General features: G+C 52.9%; 2 protein-coding genes across 2 annotated transcripts; one reads left to right on the top strand and one right to left on the bottom strand.

Annotated features, from left to right (window-relative positions):
* Window positions 1-6,313: 6,313 nt before the first annotated feature.
* On the top strand, window positions 6,314-10,445 carry PRRT3 (proline rich transmembrane protein 3). The gene is made up of 3 exons (XM_045808207.2): window positions 6,314-7,376; window positions 7,588-7,743; window positions 8,333-10,445. Exons 1-3 carry the CDS (start codon window positions 6,350-6,352, stop codon window positions 10,096-10,098), a joined length of 2,949 nt encoding a protein of 982 aa, XP_045664163.2. The 5' UTR covers window positions 6,314-6,349; the 3' UTR covers window positions 10,099-10,445.
* A 527-nt stretch (window positions 10,446-10,972) lies between these two features.
* Window positions 10,973-19,337, bottom strand: CRELD1 (CRELD disulfide isomerase 1). Its single transcript, XM_045808247.2, has 11 exons — window positions 19,212-19,337; window positions 18,496-18,688; window positions 18,176-18,258; window positions 15,555-15,665; window positions 15,139-15,230; window positions 14,260-14,436; window positions 14,080-14,175; window positions 13,076-13,159; window positions 12,781-12,876; window positions 12,421-12,555; window positions 10,973-11,607 (listed from the first exon to the last, which is right to left on the bottom strand). The coding sequence occupies exons 1-11, from the start codon at window positions 19,334-19,336 to the stop codon at window positions 11,393-11,395; spliced, it is 1,407 nt and encodes a 468-aa protein (XP_045664203.2). The 5' UTR covers window position 19,337; the 3' UTR covers window positions 10,973-11,392.
* Window positions 19,338-19,444: the final 107 nt, after the last annotated feature.

Below are 19,444 nucleotides of genomic sequence, written 5' to 3' on the forward strand. Positions count from 1 at the left end.
ATGGAGAGCATAACGATACATAGGTTGTTGTGAGGACTTAAAAAGAGTAATGGACGTAATAAGGTGTATAGCATAGCCCCTGACCAACTAAGTGCTTCATAGATGGAGCTATTGACCATCTCCCATAGACTTACATCATCCCCCCCACATCACTGAGCTCCCAGAGTCTCCAGGATGATGCCGGCAGCTCATTTTGGAGCCAGGATCCTCCCCACCTGTACCTGGCACTCCATTTTCCCCACTTATATTCACCTCCACCCCCAGCCAGTCTCCTCTTTCCAGAGGATCCGCTTTCATCTTGGCCTCTGGCCAAAGGGATCATAATCTCTCTTGACTTTGTTTGGAATCTCAAAACCCCTACCAATCCGTGGTTTGGAAGCGCAATGGGATTGGGGCTCCTGCCTCTAAAGAGAGCAAGCAGGGAGCAGCTGGATGGAGCGTCCTCCATGGACTGGGGGGTTGGGCACTGTCAGACCAGTAAGACTTTGCAGGGATGAATGGGTAGTACTCCTTGGGGGAAACTGAGGAAGGGAACCAGGCCAGCTCTGAGCCTGCTAAGGGAATCTCAACATCTCCAAAGAAGTCTCACCAGAGAGTTCACAGGTGGCAATGAGAGGAGGGATTGGGACTCCTCAGCTTCTGTAGTGGGCCCCTAGAGCTACCCTCCCTACAGAACTGCCCATGAGGCAGAAAACATCAGTTCCTCGAAGGAAATTAGGATGCCGCCAGGAAGAGAAATGGATCTTGGACAATGCTAAAAAAAAAAATGTCAGTTATTTATTATATGTAGAAGCAGGGTCCAGATGACTTCCCCAAAGATCAGAACAACCGGCTAGATCTAACAAGAGAAAAAAACAAGACACAAATGTCAAGTCCTACGCTGAGGGTCAAGAAACCAACTGCACACAAAGAGGTGGGGAAGACTTAATAGATCAATATTGGGCAACAGAGGGATGTGGCTGCCAGAATCATTAATTCAGTGTGAGGCCGTATTAATGGAGGAGAATCTAGGAAGGGGAGGTGAAAGTCCAGCTTTGTTTCCAACTGGGTTCAGTGATCAGAGACAGGAATGATCTCACAACCCTGAGATCATGACCCAAGTCAAAACCAAGAGCCAGACACCTAACTGAATGAGCCACCCAGGTCCCCCTCCAAGAGTTACACTTGAAGGGGGACATCGTTGACTGGGTAAGAAGCCAACAGAGGAGAGTTGTCACATGGTGAGAGCCCAGAATCCTGTCCTTTGAGGAAAGGTTGAAAGAATCGGGAGGGTTTGGCCTGGAGGGAGAAGATTCTAGAGAAATGAGAGGTGCCTTTACGATTCTGAAGGGGTTCCCACAAAGAAAACAGTAGAGCTGGTCAGATGATAAGGTGAACTGGGAAAAGCCCAATCCTTCTCCTAGAGTCGGAAAAGCTGGATTCAGGCTCTGAACACATTTCAAGCTGCGGCATGTCAGACACAGCTGAGTGTTGCTCTTCTGTGAGACCCAGAGGTAGGCAAGTACCGGGAGGGACATCTTAGCTCAGCCCTAGGAAGAATTTTCTTTCTTTTTTTTTTTTTAATGATATTTATCTTTCCTGTCTCTGATCACAAAAGAAATATATAGTTGTGTAGAATATTGGTAAGCAGAAAAGCAAAATTAGATAAAAATCACATCAACCACCATTTACCTTCTAATAATTAGGAATAAGATAGGTAGGTAGGTAGGTAGGTAGGTAGATATTAACAAAAATGGGGTCATACAAATAATTATCCGAGAGAATTTATAGAATCACCATGTAAAGATGTATGTATTGGTGTATAAGGATGTCGATTGCAGTATTGTTTCTAGTAGAAAACAACAGCTGTCAGCCAGCTATGCCGCCTTCAGTAGGGGCATCTGGGCACATGAGTAAGTGCCAGCGCTTCCACACCGCGCAGCACTGTACAGCCCGCTGGAGGAAAAGGGTGGACCTAATATGTATGTATTGTCTTCAGAATGTTTCCAACATATATTGCTTAAGGCAAAAAAAAAAAAGTTATAGGATAATATGCATAGTATGGTCCCATTTTTGTGAAAAGAAAGATAAGCACATATGTTTTTTATAAGCACACATGTTTTTAGGTAAAAGAAACAATATGATGCTAACAGTGGGCACATCTGGGGAGGCCAACTTGAAGAAGCCAAGAGTAAGACAGTGAGGGTGTTCTTTGAACATTTTTGTGTTACTTAACTCGGGAGAATCAGCATACATTATTTTTGTATCGAACGACCAAAATTTAAATAAATAAATAAACAAAAATCTACCCTGGAAATTTCTCCACGGCATTAAAGATTTTACATCACGTTTAACGACCACATCTATTCCTTGTGTAGATTTCTCTTAATGTTATTGAACCCAGTGCTGGACATTTAGTCTATCAGGAGCTGTCCAAAGAGGGACCAGGGACATCTGAGTGTCTATCAGAGCTGAAAATGTGCAGGCTCATAGATCTAACCATACCTTAGGTAGGAAATTATCTGACAGATACACTAGTGCTTGTGCACAAAGAAGTCTCTACAAGAATGCTCCCTACCTTATTATTCCTGCGAGCAAGAGGCTAGAAACAACCTACATGTCCAACCTCAGGACTGGATCAATACAAAATTACAGGCTGACTATATGCTTGAGTTCTCAACAGCGGATACAAGAAATAATATGGATCTGTAGAAATTTACATGGAAAATGTGCCAGGATATATTTCACAGTGAAGAGAAAAAAGGCAGGTTACAGAACAGTATGTACAGTATGATCTCATTTCTATTTAAAACGTATATGTGACTGTGCATTGAGAAAGATCTGAAGCTACATCTGAACCTAATAAAAATAATTTTTTTTTTAAAAAAGGAAAAAGATCTGAAGGATAAACAGCAACTGTTGGTAGGATTTACCTATAGGTTTGTATGTATCCCTATAAGAATACAGGTATATAGGTATAAAGGAAGTGAGCTCCACGTCCCATGGGGAGTGCAAACCAGGATTGGTTGTCCCTTATTCAGGGATGCTGCGGAAGGAATTTCCAAATCCCTCGGAGGTACCTCGGTTCCCCTCTGAGCCCTGAGAATCTCTGAGAGAGGGGAGGTCAGGACTGGGAGAAGAATCCACCCCTAAGGGGAAAGGGTTAAGTGGGGATGGTGTTCCTGTGGGCGGGCTCCGCGATCGGCAGCGCCGGGCTCTGTTAGCCGCGTCTGAGCATCTCGGAGGATGCAGCGCGGCGAGCGGCTGCAGGGACGCGCGCAAGGTGAACGCGGGGGCTGCCGGCGCGGCGCCCAGGTGAGGAGCTGGCCCAGGGAGGGGGCGATGGCGGGGCCCAGGCAGGGAGCGTGGCCTGCAGCCCCCTTTCTGGGCACGAGCGGCAGGGCCTGCACCAGCGCCCATCCCCACCCGGGACACTGCGGGAAGGCGCGGAGCCAGGGGAGAGGAGCCAGAGGAGGAGAGGTAACCCGAGATGGACCAGCTCCCGAGGCTGCCCTGCGGCAGCCCTCGCCCTGCCCCCAGGCCGGCCCCTCCCCAGTCCCTAGGGAGGGAGATACCCCCTATCCCTCACCCCAGCCCCCCCCAAAATCTCTCCTGTAGCGGGAACCTAGGACTGGGCAGCCCCCTCCTTGTCCACAGATGCCTACATCTTGTTTGAATTGAGGGTGGTGAGCAGATGGCATAGGCTTCTCATAGAAGGCCTAACTCAACTGTCTCCTGGGAAAAGCTTTTGGACCCCCTGTTCAAAATGAGCCACTGCGGGTTTCACAACCCCTCGTGTGGTCATTGGCTGGCTGTGTGACCTTGGGCGATTTGCTAAACCTCTCTGAACCTCGCTTTCTTCCCCTATGAAATGGTTATACCCACGCCTGCTTGCGTTAGGAGGGTTGGATGAGATGGAGGGCAGGCAGCTAATCTTAGCGCAGGAGCCTAACTGGGTAAGTGCTCAGCACAGGAGCACTATTATTAACCAGGACATGTTAGTGGCCGTTCAGTCCTTCCTCCTCAGCTGGCCCCAACTCCCTACACCAACTGAGGCCTCTCTGTGGGTCCCCAGCACGAAGTTTGGGCTAGGAGCAGGGCCTGGGGCTCAGTGAATGTTTGAGAAATGAACAAACAGGACTTTAAGGCAGAATCTAAACTCAGTCTAGGGAATGGGTTTAAGGGATCTTTGAACCCCCTGAAATTGTCCGCAACCTTTGATGAACCTGGGCATTCTCCTGGAGAGAGCACCTGGAGTTTTCGGTGGCTTCTCAAGGTGTATGTGAGCCACCAAGGATGCAGAACCAGGGAAGCTCTGGGCACACCTGCTTCCCAGAGAGGAAAGGAGCAGGGCCTCTGCCCCTAAACACACCCAGGTCTCTCCTCTCTCACGGTTGCTGTGCCCCTGCCCCCGTCTCCTGGCCATGGGGTCCCTTCCTGCCTCCCTGGCTTAACTAGGGACTCTCAGGAAGAGGAACTTCAGGGCATATCTACCCGGGGCCAGGCATATGCAGGGGGCTGGAGACAAGAAATAAAGATGCAGATGCAGCCCTTGAGAAGGTCCAGGCCAGTGGAGGAGACAGGAGATTACATTATGCTACCAGGACGATGAAAGAGTACAGGGGGTGTCAGGGAAAGAAATGTCAAGAGCCACCACCATATCTTACAGATTTCTGGACTGGCCTCTCTCCCCCTTTTGAAGATTTTATTTATTTATTCATTTTATTTGAGAGAAAGCACGCGAGTAGGAGTGGGCAGAGGGAGAGGGAAAGAATCTCAAGCAGACTCTGTGCTAAGCACGGATCCCAAAGTGGGGCTTGATCTTACAACCCTGAGATCATGACCTCAGTCGAAGCCAAGAGTCGGACACTTAACTGACTGAGCCACCCAAGTGCCCCTCTCTCCCTTTTAAAACACTTATCGGACCTTGTGGCTCCCATGCTTAACATCTGTGTTGGCTCCCTGTGATACTTAGAAGAAAATCCAGGTGCCTCACTGTGGTTTACAAGGCCTCTTGTGATCTAGCCCTACCTTCCTGATTTTATCTCCCTGTGCTACTTTCTCCTTCAATTGCTATGCTCCAGCCACACTAGCCTTTTCATTTCTTGAATTCATTTGTTCATTCTGCGTCAGGGCCTTAGCACTTTCTGTTCCCTTTGCCAAATACTTTCCCTTCATATCTTCAAATAGCTGGCTCCTTCTTCTCATTCAGCATCTAGCTTAAATGTTACCCCAGAGAGACCTCCTGCTACCCACCGTGTAAAGTAGCCCCCATCCGTCTATCTCTTAACCCTGTTTTATTTTCTTCCTAGCTCACCTTGTTTAAAACTATTCATTGTCTGTCTCTTACCCTAGAATGCCAGCTCCGTGAGGGCAGGAATCTTGTCAGTCTGTTCACTGCTTTATCCCCAGGGCCTGGCACACAGTATGCGTTCAAATTATTTGTTGAAATAGTTAAGGGGGCTGGTGGGAAAGAAAGCTTTCTGGATAAAGGGAAACGTATAAGGGCTCTAATGCTTACTAAACTCCTATTATGGGCCTGGCCTATAATCAGTTTTGTTAGATAAGTCTTGTATGAGCTCTTTTGAGTTAGGTACCCATTTTACTGATGGAAAAACCATGATTTGGAGAGGTGAAGTAACACCCAGGAAATGGCAAAGCTGGGATTCAAACCCGGATCCCTCTGTCCCTCTCCCTCTCCACCTCTCTGATATTTGAGCCAGGCCTTCAAGAATAGGATTTCCGAGGGTGTCTGGGTGGCTCAGTAGGTTATGCGTCGTAGGGTCCTGGGATCAAGCCCCACATCGGGGTGTCCCTGCTCAGCGGGGAGTCTGCTTCTCCCTCTCCCTCTGCTCCTCCTCTGCTTGTGCTCTCTCTCTCTGTCAAATAAGTAATAAAATAAAATCTGTTTTAAAAAATAGGATTTCAGCAAGTGAAGGAGAAGAGAGAGGGCATTCCAGGCTGATGGAACAGCAGGAGCAAGAGATTGGGGCATTGAAGAGCCCAGTGGGTATCGAAGGGTAGGTGGGCAGCCTGGTGTGCCTTGGAAGGCTAGGAGAGGAACTGATATTCTTTCCTGAGGGTGATGGGGAGCCACCGAAGGTTTGGAAGTAGGGCAAGTGGCATGACCAGCGATTTAAAGGTCATGACCAGTTTTTAAAGGTCACTCTGGGTAGCATAAAGAGGTTGAACAGAAAGGGGCTGGGGGGAGGGGAGCTTCTTGTGTCTCTCCTCTTTCTTTCCCAACATCCCTCTTGGGGCAGCTATGGGCACTCCCAATGCTCACATGTCATCCCCCTTCTCCTTTTTTTAGGCTCATCCAGTGAGGACTGGAAGTTGAGTGTTCTAGGCCCAGGCATCAGAGTGGACCATGGCTCCCAGCCCATGGGGCCGTGTATGTGGCCCCCTGCTGCTGTTGCTGCTGCTGTCCCTAGGGGCTGGCCCTGCCCTGGGCCGGGGCCTTCCCAAGCCACTTGAGGACCCGGAACCACATCTGATCCCAGGAAACCACCCCCGGGGCCCGATGGGCACAGAGCCTCAGGCCCTCGACTTCCTGTGGGAAAAGTTCAGGGATGAGAGCCCTTGGAACTCCAATGTTCCCCAGACCCCTGCTAAGGAAGTACCCAGGGAGCCCGCAGACTCTCCCCTTGGCCCAGCCCTGCATGGACCTAAAGCATCCCATAGGGGCCAAAGAGAAGGACTCCCAGTAACTGATGACCTCCAGATTGCTCAAGGGTCAAGTTCTCATGGCTGGACAGGACCTCCTGACTCACAGGAGCCTATAGAGCAAGAAGCACCAGCCCCCCATCCAGGAGGCCTCCCCCATCTCACTTTCATCCCCATAACTCCCAGACTCCAACTTAGGATAGCCACAGTTCCTCCCTCCCCAGGGCCAGGGGAGCCTGGAGGCCAAGTGGAACAATGGCCACCTAGAGATGAGGGTCTGGTGGACAAAGCCAAGATCAGAGCCTCAGAGATATCCCCCTTAGAGCATCAGGGCCCTCCCCACACTCTTGCTCCCCACTTGGGCACTACCAGGAGGCCAGTGCTGGAAGAACAGGGTGGGGGTGAGGACTTCCAGGAGGCAGCTCGAGGCCCCCTCTTCACCCAACAGGATCTAGCAGTCCCTCATGTTGGCTTGGTATCCCCCGCCGAAGTAGCATCCTCTCAGGAGCCCGGGTCCCAACCAGACCTGGTATTGGCCAAAAGCCTTCCTCCTGCTGAGGAGCTGCCAGTTGAGCTCCCCAAGAAGACTGAAGGTGAAGAGAGCTGGGAAGTCAGTCTTCCAAGTCCCTCGCCCAAACAGGCATCTGAGCTTCCTGATGTTAGGGGCTCACCAAGACCCCAGCCCTCAGGTCCCCCAGCCACAGAGACTCCTGATGGGCAGCCTAAGCCAGGTGGGTATCAAAGTGAGGGTGCTGAGCAGTGCTGGGAGGGGGCGGTGTTCCAGGGTAGCTGGGTGCCCCAGTTTCTGTGTGACCTCTGGTCCCTCTGGGTACCATTTTCCTCATTCTGGCAAATGAGGGTGATTGTGCCTCCCTTTTGGGCGATTAGACTTTGGTACTGCTGGAAGGTCAGGCAAAATAATGACTGCTTTTGTTATTTCAGAGATAGCAGCAATGAATGGAGCAGATCCCATCTCCCCCCAGCGGGTGAGAGGAGCATTGGAGACCCCAGGTACCCCCAAGTCCCTCATCCCTGGCCCCTTGGACCCTGGCTCAGCTACAAATCGAACAGAGAGCCCTGTGGGGGCCCTGCAGCCAGGTGAGGGCATGGCTAGGGGTTTGGGGGAGAGTGGGTACTCTGTCAAATAACTAAAAACCTGTGTGAGGTATATGGGGGAAGTGAATGGGGACAAACACCTGCTTAAAGGAACTAACCAGGACCTCCTTCAAAAAACTCAGGATAATAAACTAATGCTCACTGGGTACTCTGGGACAAGTCATTTGCCCTTTTGGGGCTGGAATATTCTTAAATGTGACTTGGATGTATTTAGTGCAGTTTCTCCAATGCCCATAAATCAGTGGAAGAGATTTTTTAAAATTCCAATACCCAGGCCCCATTGCAAGGAATTCGGATTCACTTGGTCTCCAGGTGATTCTAATGGGCAGCCAATGCTGAGAACTGCTGGCATATTATTAGTAAAAGCAATAGGTCACATCGTTTAACATTATTGGGTGTTGGGCACTATGCTAAACACTTAATCCTCCTGAAACCCAATGAGGTAGGTGCTATTACCATCCCCATTTTATAGATGTGCTTAGAAAAGTTAAATAACTTCCCACCACACTAGAGAATGTGGAAAATCAAAAGCACGTTTCAAAGGGCTATTTTGATATTGTTATTATTGCAGATGAAGCCGAGGAGTGGCCGGGGCGCCCCCAAAGCCATCCCCCAGCACCCCCAGTCCAGGCCCCCTCGACGTCACGCCGGGGCCTCATTCGGGTCACCACGCAGCGCGCCCTGGGCCAGCCACCCCCTCCGGAGCCCTCAGCCAGCTCCGTGGCATCAGCCCCAGCCACCAGCCCCCCGGCCAATGCCACCGCACCCCCTCTGCGCTGGGGTCCCCTGCGGAGGGTGCTGAGCTTTTCCTGGGAGCTGCACGTCTATGGGGTGGGGGTGCTCTTCCTGTTGCCCGCATTGTTGGCACTGGCCTGCCTGGCAGCCGCGCCTTCCGGGCCCCGGCTGGCTCTGGTGGCGGCGGTGCTGGTACTCGTAGCATCTGGGCTTCGATCTGCCTACATGCTCGCGGACCCGTATGGCTCCCAGGCACGGCTGGGCTTACGCGCCGGCCTGGTACTCTACAACCTGCCCTTCCCCTTGCTGCTCACTGCTCTGGCGGCCCTCACCCTGCTCGGGCTGGGCGCAGGGCTGCCCCAGCAGCTGCAGAACCCACTCCTGCTGGGAGCGTTGGCGTTGGTGCACGGCGTGGGGTTGCTGACTACTGACCTGCTGTCGGTGAGGCCTGTGCTCAACCTCCTGGCTCAGGGCTTGTCGTGCGCCTGGGGCGCGGCCGTGTCTCTGGGCACGCTCTGCCTTTGCCGTCGCCGCCTGCTGGACGGGCCTCGGGGCTGGGACGCCAGCCCGGGCCCGCGGCTGCTGGCCGTGGCGGGCGCGCTGGGGCTGCTGGCCAGTGGCTTGCAGCTGGCGGCCGCGCTCTGGCTATACCCGGGCCCAGGCCGGGTGGGTCGCTTTTCGTGGGCCTGGTGGGGTGTCCACTTCTGGCTGCGCCTGCTGGAGCTGACATGGGCCCTCGCCCTAGCGCTGGCCGCTGTGGCAGCTGTGCGGCCCCGGCCGCCCACGGAGCATGCTTGCTGGGCTAAGTTGCTACGCCTGGCGTGCCCCACGCCCTCGGGCAAGAGCGAGGTGCCTGAGCGACCCAACAACTGCTATGCGGGGCCCAGTGGCGTCGGCGCAGGCGGCTTGGACATCAGCAAGAGCCTCATCCGCAACCCGGCGGAGGGGGGGCCGCCTGCTACATCCAGTTCAGGCGCCTGGGGCTCGGCTGCGTCTTTGGGCCGCGGCCCCCAGGGTGGCCCGGGAGTGTCTCGCAGCAGCGTGGGGCCGGCGCCGTCGATGAGCGAGCTGGACCTGCGGCCGCCATCACCCATCAACCTGAGCCGCAGCATCGACGCCGCGCTCTTCCGAGAGCACTTGGTGCGAGACAGCGTTTTCCGGCGCTGTGGCCTGCGCGGCCTGGCCTCCCCGCCGCCTGGGAGCGCACTGCGGCCGCGGCGGGGCAGCCACCCCGACGCCGAGCTGGAAGGCGCCGGCTCTTCGCTCCTGCGAGGCCGCTGCCGGTCTCTCAGCGACGTGCGCTTGCGCGGCCCGGTCCCACCACACGTTGCGGATGACCCTGAGGGGGCGGCTTCTCGCAGCTCCATGGACAGCTTTTCCCGGGGCTCGCTCAAGATCAGCTGGAACCCGTGGCGTCACGGGCTGTCATCGGTGGACAGTCTGCCCCTGGATGAGCTGCCCAGCACGGTGCAGCTACTGCGTGCCCCAGCCCCTGCCCCTGCCCCGCCCCCCGCCCGGCCCGGGGAACCTCAGAGTGAGACCCAGCCTCGCTGCAAGCCTGGGGACTCCCGCAGCGCCTCCAGTGACACCATTGAGCTCTGAGGGGTTCAGGAATGCAGGACCAGGGCCCCACCCTCGATGGCCATATGGCCTAGCCCATTGGGACAGCTGAACATTTGAAAAACTGGCCACCCCTGGAAACAGCCGGGCATGAACCTACCCCGTTTTTTTGTTTTTTAAAAATACCTATTTTTCCCCCCAGCGGGTATTTTGCACAGAGGCTGTGACTTACGCGGAATACAGGGTGGACATGCATGGATTTGGGTGTGGGATATGGGGTCCATGTACCCCCAGACACCCCTCCAGACTCCCCAGTGTGGAGAGATGAGGCTTGCTTGTCCAGACTGACTGTCCTCTATGTGCCAAAGAAATAAACCCTTAGGAGTTGGCTCATGCCTCCCTCTGGCCATGCCAGGATCCTGATCAGAGAAGAGTTAGCAGTCCCTGCCCCCCAGCAATTCCAAGTCCTGTGTATGGTGGGGAGGGAGGACTTAAAAAGAAAAGGGCACTTGACCCTAGGAGGCTTTAGGACTAATGGCTACCAATATTTTATAGCACATCTGTCTGTCGTGCACTGTCCAGCTCTTCACGTCTATCATCTCATATTAAGCCTGATGGAAAGCATTATCATGCCCATTTTATAGAGAGGAAGTTCAGAGAAAAAGTCATTTGTCCAGGGCCCTTTGACAAATGGTAGCTGGCACTGGACCCAGGAAGTTCCACCCCAAAGCCTGGTTCCTCCATCCCTCTTCTCCTAACACCGCTTTAGGACCAAGCCTCTCTGTCCTCCCTCTACTGCTCCTCCGTCAGGGTAACCCTCGATTTCCCAGGGTTTTAGAAAATGTCCCCAAGGGTGGAGCTCTCAGTAGCTCAGGCCAACCCATGGGGAGTAGGAGGCAGGTAGTAAGACTGAAGCTTCTCTCTTTTCCAAGGCCTTTATTTCCTGAGATGAATAAATAATCAGTGGCTGAGGGGCAGGGGCGAGAGTACGGAACAGGAGCTGGCAGCATGCAGCTGGCAAGAGGGGGCTGTGATGGGCCCACCCCTGGAAGGAACCCCCCTCGTCCTGGGCAGGGGCCAAAGCCCATTAGCAGCCACCACAAGGAAAAATTCACACACGTGAAGCCTGCCCAGTTCCCCCAGGGCCAAGATCTCATGGCATCCCTATTTAGAGTTTCTTTCTCACCCCAAGGGCCTCACCTGCCCAGGCCTGGTGGGTAGGGCGTGCTTACCCCACTCAAAAATAAAGCAAGCTGCCTCAAGTGTCCAGGCAGGAGAGAGGTCTGACCTCTGGGGACAGCCTGGATGGGAGGAGATCCTGCAGGTGTGGCAGAGATTATCTGCCCTTGATGAAGCCCTCCAGCACACGGTCACTGCGCTCTGACAACCAGTAGCCGGTCATGGCCGCCACAGCCCCGATGAAGATGGCGGTGAAGACCAAGTCACCCTTGGCGGCCAGTGTGGCCAGCGCACAGATGATGACCCCAAAGAACATCTGCTGCAGCACCACCAGCTCGTCCTCTGTCATCTCTGAGAAGAAGCCTGCTGACTCTGAAGAACGAGAGAAGCACCTGTTACTCATCCCCTATGCCTGGAGCTTCCCACATACCTCATCGCTGCTACCACATACCTGTGTGCCTGGCCCACGATGTCATATACTGCCGAGAACAACTCCGACAGGGGCAGTCATTGTCCCTATCTCACTAAGTGGGAAATGGAGGCTCAGAGAGGTGAAGAGGTGTGCCCAAGGCCGTGGGGTGGGCAAGTCGGACAAAGCATGTGTACTAACCCAGCTCCAGAGCCAGATTGCCTGGCTTTGACTCCCAGCTCTGTGACCTGCTTGTCACGTGGCCCTGGGCAAGTTATTTCATCTCTCTGCATCCTAGTTTCCACTATGTAAAATGGGGATGAGAATAATACCAACAGCACTGGATTTGTTTTAGAAGTGAAAGAAGTTAATCCATGCAACATGCTTGGAACAGCATCTGACACACAGGGAGAGCCGTGCAGGCGGTCCCTATTGTCATCACTGTGATTATCCTTCATCTCATCACACCTACGGCCTGCAACCGCTCTCAGCAGCCCAGGGCAAAGACTGGTCCCACTGCATAGATAAGAATGGAGGTAGGGTGATTTGACACCAAGAATGATTTTCTTTCTACCTTGGGAGGTGTGAGGTGGCTAAAAGTCAGCCTGGAGATAAGATGAAGCGTTTGGGTCTCAGTGCAGCCTCACGGGGGTGGGGGCGGGGTGGCCGTGGGGATGAGGCTGGGCCTGTGGTTGCCTGGAGTAGGGGTTTGCCTGCCCTCCTCCTGGATGAGCACCTCCCCTCCTCAGGCTTCTGGGGGCCACTAGGGCGCTCACCTGGGATCTGCTCCTTCACACAGATGCCCTCAATCTGTTTGTAGCCCTCGGCACAGACACAGCGATAGCTGCCCTCGGTGTTCTCGCACTGCTGGTTCTCTCCTGGACAAACCTCTGTCTCACATTCGTCTACATCTTGAGAGAGGGTAAGGCGGGGTCAGGCTGCCACTGCCAGGGTCCCACATATAGCGGCCCTGATTCCCATCTCGGTCACATCCAGACACTCCCCTCTGCCCTTGCCCAGACAACGTTCCACGCCCCCCTTCCTTCCCCTGCCCTGTCCATATCCTCCCAGCTGTTTTCAATTCGTGGTGGGCAAGGCACTGCACGCTGTCTGTGCCCCGCTGGCAGGACACTCACCGAGACACTTGGAGCCCACCTGCTGGTAGCCAGGGCTACACTTCTTACAGCGGCCTGGCCCTGCCCCCATGCAGCCCAGGCAGGCCTTGGCACAGTCTGGAGAAGGGAGAGGAGAGACAAGGGTGAGAGCTGCCCTTAGCCCCAGGGCAGATTATGGAGGGGGAAGCCCGGCTCCGGAAGAGGCGGCGGGGGGGGGGGGGTTTCTGGTGCCCGAGAAGGCAGAAATTTGGGGCGAAAGGCATGGAGCAGCACTTCCTACCCTCCCCACCCCCTCCCCTACAGGACTGGCACTTACCTCGGCACTCATAGGAGCCCTCTGTGTTCACACAGAACTGGTCGGCTCCACAGCTGGCTCGCTCTGTGCCACACTCGTCGATGTCTGCAGAGAGGCCGGCAGGGCGGGAATTTCGATTCCTATCGCACTAGCCGGGAAGCCGAGGCAGGGTTGTTGGGGAACGGACCTGCCCACACTCCGACGTGGGCCAGAGACCACAGGCTGTGCGCCCACACGGAGGAAGAGGTGCAGCTGGACTTCGGGCTGCCCGGCTAGAGACTACGCTTTCCAATCTGCCTTGCAGCTAAGTGTGGCCTGGAACTGAGTTCTGGCCAACAGGATGTAAACAGAAGTGATATGCTCACTTTTAGCTTGGCCTTAAAACAACGGAATTGGACTCCTCCGTGCACTTTCTTCCCTTTCTAACTTCCTGAGTGTCAGGTCTTGGAACGTGGAGGTACCTGTACCCCAACCTCAAACAACAGAAACATCCCAAGGGGACGGCCACATGGTGACGGGAAGTACTGGGTCCCTGAATGACTGTGACAAGCAGAAGTTCCTTGCCAGCCCGGACCACTTGTTTTGAGACTGTGATAGGAGATAAAAATAAAGCTCTATATTCTTTAAGCCACAGTCTTTGGTGATCTTTTTGTTCTGGCAGCTTAGCCTTTACCCTCGTGTATATAAATCGCAGGACAGAGACCAAACCAAGTCTTGAATCCAGGCTTCCTGACTCCAAGGTAAGTATTTTCATTTCCCTGGCTATCCTTCCTCAATTTTCAAGACTCGGCCTAAGTGATACCTCCTCCAAGAAGCCTTTCCTGATTCCCCGCCACCACAGAGCTGGCTCAGGAACATCTCTAACTGCATAACGATCAGTCTGTACTCTAACTGCCTGGTTACCCTTCTGCCTTTCCAACCAGGTTGAGCTCTCCATGAAGATGGAGACTGTGTTGGTCTAGGCCAGAGATGTGTGTGTGTTGATGGGGACCACCTCCCCACACCTACGGCAGGGCCTCACTCACCTACACACTTGAGGTGATGCAGGGCCCAGCCCTTCTTGCACTGTAAACAGTTCGATTCCTCAGGTCCCGAGCAGCGGGCACAGGGGCCAAAACAAGCTGGGTGGAACGGGGAAAGTATGAGGATGGGCAGGCAGGCACCCCATCTGCTCCTGCCCAGCCCCACGCCTCTTGGCTACCTACCCGAACATACCAGATGGCTGGCGTTGCGCTCTGCCTCAAAGTAGCCGAGGCCACACTGGCCACAGGCCTCGCCCCCGTAGCCGGCTTGGCAGTCACAGTGCCCGCTGCCCCCTCGAGTCCCTTCCCCTTCACACTGCCCGTAGCCACCGCAAGGCTTCTCTGTGCCCCCAGGACAGGCTGTGGGCAGACACCAAACCAGGTAACATCACAAATACAATCGTGAATACAGAGAATATTCCCCCATATTATTAAACACTTTTGGAGACGAAACTTAATTTTAATGGCAACATTAACAGCTTGTGTGACATGTATTTAACCAATACCTCCTGTGGAACAGATTATTTACAAATCTTTCCTTTTATAAACACTGAATTAATCATCTTTGTCACTAACTCCCTTTTTTGTTTGTTTCAATTTGTTTATTTTTTATTCTTTGTGTCACTAAGTCTATATCTGAAGTTTCCAGAGAGATTTTCCTAAAAGGGGCTGGTAGTTGATTCAGCTCCTCCTTCAGGACTATGTGTAGAAAAAGGTGACAATGACAGGGCAGCACCTGCCTGTCCCTAGGAAGGTCACCTTAGTCCAGGGGATGGGCCTGATCTGATCCAGGCATGGGAAATGGGGGTGAGGCTGGGGGCATTTCTCACATGCATGATAAAAACCACAGTCCCAACTGACTGCCTAGCCCTGTTGTGTTTTTCTCACAGCCACTTCCCACTGATTTGCTCATCTCAACAGCCCTGTGAGGCAGATAACTAAGGTCCAGAGAAATTATCTGAGCAACCTGAGCTCATGCCGCCAGCTACAGGACAGAGCCAGGACTGGATCTCTGGCCTTGCCAGTCCCCTCTCATCCCCTGAGAGGAGCTTAAAAACTCACGAAGGCAGGAGGGCCCGAAGGTGCCTGCGGGGCAGCAGAGCTTCAGTGAATCTGAGCAGAGCCACTGGAAGAGATCTGGGGCTTCCTGCTGCCTGAAGGGGTGGGGGGGGTGACAGTAAGGGGGGCTGAGATAGTGCCAGAGGTGCTGCCCACCTCCCCAACCTCCCAAAGAATCTGTGACACAACCCACCTTGGGTATAAGACCCATAAGGCTACCTGACCAACACCCTCTCCCCACTTGGCAGAGAAGTAAACTGAAGCTCCGAGTGAGAACGTGGGTCCCCCCACAAGTCCTTGGCAGATTTAAGTTTGGAAGAAGAAGCCAAACCAGGACACAGACCCAAGCATGCAACCCCCTCCTTTACCACCAGGCCCTGCCTGTGGTCCCCTCCCTGGGAAGGCGCCCAACAACTCACTTGTGAAACCACCAGCTCTCCACCAGTTCCTCGCTCAGCTCCAGCAGGCGGTGGCACTCAAAGTCCGACTTGCTGCACACGCTCTCCAGCACCTCTACCAGGCGGGTCTCACTAACCAGACGGGGCGGGGGTGGTAGGACTATATTCTACCCCATCCACCACCCTCCTTTAAGGTCTCCTCTCCCACCCCTCTCATGCCATGACATCAAAGGAAAGGCCATAGGGCATAATGGAAGGGGTACTGATTTGGGGAGCTTTCTGACTCCTAGTACGTGGGTTCGAATCTAGTTGAGTGACTCGGGCGAGTCACTTAACCTCCCCTGAACCTCTGTTTTGTCATCTGTAAAATGGAGACAGTATCTGCCCTGCAGATTTGTTGTAGGATACCTCAGTTCCTGCATTTGCACAATGGAATATAATACCCTTGCGGGATATATGTGATTAAAAATACATCACATAACAAGTGTTGGCAAGGATGTGGAGAAATTAGAACCCTCCTATGTTGAAGATGGGAAAGAAAAATGGTGCAGCCACTGTGGAAAACGGTTTGGCAGTTCCTCAATGGGTTAAACACGGAATTACCATATGAATCAGTAATTCCACTCCTGGTTATATACCCCAAAGAATGGAACACAGGTGTTCAAACAAAAACTTGTACACAAACGTTTGTAGCAATACTATATACGACAGCCAAAAGGTAGAAACAACCCAAATGTTCATCAACTGAAGAATGGATAAGCAAAATGTCGTAAATCCATACAATGAAATATTATTAAGTTTTAAAAAGGAACAAACTACTGATACATGTTGTATTATGGACGAACCTCGAAAACAATACACTAAATGAGAGAAGCCAGACACAGACAGATTCCAATGGAATCAGCAAATCCACAGACACAGACAGCAGAGTGATGGCTGCCAGGGGCTGGGGGAAGGGGAGAATGGGGAGTGACTGCTTAATAGGTATGGAGTTCCTTTGTGGGGTGATAAAAATGGTCTGGAACGAGACAGTGGTAAAGGTTGCAAAACACTGTAAATGTACTAAATGTCTCTAGTGGTAAATTTTACGTTATATATATTTTACCATGATAAATTTTTTCTAAATACGTATACACACACACATACACACACACACACACACACACACACATTTTATGATTTTAAAGGGTCTGACACGTGCCTGGCATATGGGAGGAGAGGACTTAAAAAACAAAAACCAAACAAACAAAAAACAGGAGCCGTTATACAGCTAGAAGTGCCCTTCAGGTTATCTTGGCCAATCTCCTCATTCTTAAATGAGGAAACTGAGGCCCATTAAGGGAAAGGAAAATGACCAATGTTACATAATAACAAAACCTTTCGTTTCTAGTGGGCATCATAGTTTAATCCTTACCACAATCCTGTGAAATAGGCAAAGCAAGTATTAATATCACCATTTCACTGATGAGGAAACTGAGGCTCGGAGAGGTTAGATGACCTTCACAAGGGTACACAGAGTCAGAACTGACAACCAGGTCTGTCTAACTCCAAGTCTTCCTGATTTGTTCTCCTTTACTTAACTTTGAAGAGTGGGAGGGCCTAGGACTCAGGCCTTTCGTCTCATGGTCTCATTTCATCCCACGGCTTTATAATACTGACTATATGCTGATGACTCCCAAATTCAGGTTTCCAGCTCCCACTTTTCCCCTGAACCACAGACGCCTAAATCTAACTCTACTTAGCTGTTTAATGGACATCTCAGCCCAGTATGTTCAAGGAGAACACCTAATCCCACCCCTCCCCTAAATCCTCTCCTGCCTCAGCTTTACCCATACCAGAAAACAGCTCCACTATTCACCCAGTTGCCCAGGCCCAAAACCTAATACTTTTTATTGTTTTTCCTCTCCCACCCCCTAATGATTCCTTCATCAAGCCGCATCAGTCCATGTGCAAAACATACCCAGAATTTGACCTATTCTCACCATATTCACCACTAGAGACCACACTAGCTCATGCTGCTGTCATACTTGGACTAGCCTCCCATACTTGGAAGCCTCCCTGCTTCCTCCACTCTGGCCCCTACAGTCCTTTTGCTACATTGCGGTGAGTGATCTTTAAAAGGTATAAATAAGACCACATCACTTCTCGCTCCAAGCCTTCCAATGGCTTCCCATTACACTCAAAACGAAATCTAAACACCATTCCGTGACCTTCAAAGCACTCTGGCTTCATGTTCTACCACTATCGTCTGCTCACTCCCATCCAGCCTCTTCTCAAATACACCAAGCTCAGTCCCACTCTGTCCAAATCCGTTCCCTGACTGTCACATAGCTTGCTTCTTCACTTCAAGTTTGCGTTCAAATGTCACACCTTGAACTCCACGCCTCCCACCATTTTGTAGTCCACCCTGCTTTCCTGTTCCTGGCTTGATATGACATTATTTATTTACTTATTCACTGTCTGTCTCCTCAACTAGAATGTAAGCTCCCTGATGATGGGGTTTGGCTTGCCTTCTTTACTGCTGTACTACAGACGTTCAGTGATATTTGTTGAATAAGTACTCCCCAAGACTCTCTAGGCCCCCACCAGTAGAGCAGAGATTGGGAGGTGAGGTATACAAACCCACCTCTCCAGCCCCTTACCTGTCTTTGTATTTGGACAATTTCTCTTCCTCCCAGGCAGTATTTCCACCTCCAAAGTTGTCCCGAATTGTTCTCTCCAGGCCCTGGAAATGGAGAACATTAGTAATAGCTAAGTACAGTGCCTGGCACATTCCAGCACTTCGGTATTTCACTGACCAGGGGACTGGGGCACAGAGAGGCAACCTGCCCAAGGTCATACAACTAGTAAGCAACCAAGCTGGTACTTGACTCATGCAGACTTGCATCCCAGGACTCCTCTCAACCTCTGTGCTGTCATGGTTGGGCCATCTGCCATCCCACAAGGCTGCTGGCGCACCCACCTTGTTGAAGCTGTCGACCAGTCCCCGGCAGGTATGACATGGATGGAGCTCAGTGGGGGGAGAAGCCTGGGGAGGCGGAGAGGGCTGGAGCCAGATGGGGCCTGGGAGGCTAAGGAAGAGACTCAGGCCCCAGAGAAGAGGTGGGACCAGGCCCCTCCAGGGCAGTGAGGCCATCTTTTCCCAAGCTGGGAACCTGTAGATAGAGGAAATGGGAATGACTAACTGGAGGAGCCAAGTGAGAAAGAAAAGAGTTGGTCCTGAGATGCTGCGGGTCTGGGAGCCCAGATCTGTGCTATTGTAAAGAGGCTAGACTGGGGGGGTCGGCCGGGGGAGGGGAAGTGGTGAGGAAGGAGCCTGTTCTGCAATTCCAAGACGGGAATAAATTATCCTCGTCACCGTGGGAGAGGTGGCCTGAATCCTTAACAAGGGAGAGGTCAGCTCATTGTTTTAAGGTCTGAGTATGGGTTATTAGGGCCAGGATCAGCGGAATTAGGGAGAATGGGTCAGAGTCCAAGTATTAGGGGAGTAGAGGCCGGATGGGCGGTCTCGGGGGGAGGAGTCCGGAACGGAACCCAGGTCTGGAGGGAGGAGCCCGGATCCGGATATGAAGAGAAGGGGGTCAGGTTCACAGCCGGCAGGCTGCAAAGGCGCGGCCACTTGCAGGCAGGGGAGGATCCAGACCCGCGAAGGCTGCGTGGGAGGAAGAGAGGACCCACCCAGCCCGCGGGCGCCGACCGCTCCGTGTCCCCAACGCCGCAGCAGCCGCTGCCTGAAGTGCAGCCTCCGCCGGCTCCGCAGCCTGGGGGGGCGGGGCCCACCCCAGCCAATGGCGGCACTCCATGTGCCATTGCGTCACCCTACGTCAGCCACCCGCAGGCGGTGCCTGGCTGCACCTGTCCGGGTGTTAAAGGGCCGCGGGCGTCCTGCTAGGCTAGCGACGCGGTCACGG

The sequence above is a fragment of the Ursus americanus genome, chromosome 14 (assembly GCF_024610735.1).
Source record: "Ursus americanus isolate L20-20 chromosome 14, mUrsAme1.1.p, whole genome shotgun sequence".
NCBI lineage: Eukaryota > Metazoa > Chordata > Mammalia > Carnivora > Ursidae > Ursus > Ursus americanus.

Coding starts and splice junctions, on each gene's coding strand:
- PRRT3 (XM_045808207.2), top strand. CDS start 6,350: ATGGCTCCCAGCCCATGGGGCCGTGTATGTGGCCCCCTGCTGCTGTTG. Junction 7,377..7,587: donor TGATGGGCAGCCTAAGCCAG/GTGGGTATCAAA, acceptor TTGTTATTTCAG/AGATAGCAGCAATGAATGGA. Junction 7,744..8,332: donor TGTGGGGGCCCTGCAGCCAG/GTGAGGGCATGG, acceptor TTATTATTGCAG/ATGAAGCCGAGGAGTGGCCG.
- CRELD1 (XM_045808247.2), bottom strand. CDS start 19,336: ATGGAGTGCCGCCATTGGCTGGGGTGGGCCCCGCCCCCCCAGGCTGCG. Junction 14,437..15,138: donor CTTCGGGCCCTCCTGCCTTC/GTGAGTTTTTAA, acceptor GTCTGCCCACAG/CCTGTCCTGGGGGCACAGAG. Junction 11,608..12,420: donor TGTGAAGGAGCAGATCCCAG/GTGAGCGCCCTA, acceptor CTCGTTCTTCAG/AGTCAGCAGGCTTCTTCTCA.